Source organism: Myotis brandtii, unplaced genomic scaffold (genome assembly GCF_000412655.1).
Source record: "Myotis brandtii unplaced genomic scaffold, ASM41265v1 scaffold617, whole genome shotgun sequence".
Classification (NCBI taxonomy): Eukaryota; Metazoa; Chordata; class Mammalia; order Chiroptera; family Vespertilionidae; genus Myotis; species Myotis brandtii.
The window spans coordinates 22,485-23,531 of record NW_005370351.1 but is presented as its reverse complement, the minus strand read 5'-3'; the positions used below and the strand labels follow the sequence as shown (position 1 = coordinate 23,531).

Genomic DNA, 1,047 nt, shown 5'->3' with positions numbered 1-1,047 from the left:
ATGTGTGCCTTGTCCTGGTGTAGCAGGTTCTTCACCCTTAAAAGCTAGTGTAAAATTCACAGGGTTTTTGGTATTCTTTTTTAATTTAAAAAAAACAAAAACTCCCAGCCCGGCCAGTGTGGCTCAATTGGTTGAACATCATCTCATGTACCAGGAGGTCCATGGTTGAATTACTGATCAGGGCACATGTCCAGGTAGTAGGGAGCATCTTTCTTGCCCTTCCTCTTTCTGAATAAAGAATCAAAAGTCTTTTGAAAACAAACAACAACAACAGAAACCCCTCTAAACTATTGAATAGCTACCAGGGAGTTGCTGGAGACATAGGGTAAAGAAGAATGTGTGAGAACAGTAACTGCCTACGACTTCCCTCCTCAGGACTTTATTTCAGGAAACGTACTGGTGGGGCCACTGCTCCATTCACTTGTCCTGCCTCAGCCTCTGTGGACCCCACTGCAGGTCATGTGTGTGCTCCTCGGCTCCCTCCAGCTCAGCCCAGCACCAAACCTACCTACTTTCTTCTGTGTCCAACACAGATCCTTCGACGCGTGATTCCAAATGAATGTACTGGTTCCTCCACTCCTGCAAAGAGAGGAGAGTCATTACTAAGTCACATTAAGTCAGTGGGACTTAAATGCCTGAGTAAAAGAAATTCTGAGTGAACAAGATTTAATAATTGACCTAAATAAACACAGATAAATGCTGGTGGCTTAGCAATATGAGATGCAGAATGGAGCCAACCACACACAGGACAATAGCACAGTGTCCCCCAGTGGAGCAGTGGGACTGGGAAACAGCCCAGTATGTTTTGTGGCAGGAGAAAGCAGGGGAAATGCAGAATTCATATTTATGTGTCCGTTTCTAGGAGGGCTTTTGCTGGAAAAAGCAGCCACTTTGGCTAAGGGATACGTTTAGACTTCTCAATGTCACATAGAAGCCAAACATGGCACAGAAGCTACATGACAAGGATTGTCTAATGAGGATGAGATTTTCAATAAGAATAAAGGGTAAATGAGGACAATTTGGAATTCTTATCTGAAATGGTTAGGT

At 43.8% G+C, this 1,047-nt stretch overlaps 1 protein-coding gene across 3 annotated transcripts in view; it reads right to left on the bottom strand.

Moving 5' to 3' along the window:
• LOC106723647 overlaps positions 1-1,047 on the bottom strand; it is a 30,463-nt gene that overhangs the window by 15,929 nt on the left and 13,487 nt on the right. Inside the window, exons 2-3 of one of the 3 annotated variants that reach the window (XM_014528094.1) lie at positions 509-579; positions 20-228 (exon numbers count right to left, since the gene is read on the bottom strand). In XM_014528094.1, the coding sequence (XP_014383580.1) occupies positions 86-228; positions 509-579 (214 nt within the window). In that variant the 3' untranslated portion in view covers positions 20-85. Of the gene's footprint in view, positions 1-19; positions 229-248; positions 580-1,047 lie in introns of those variants that run through there. The other 2 variants (XM_014528095.1, XR_001359353.1) reach the window with 2 other exon arrangements.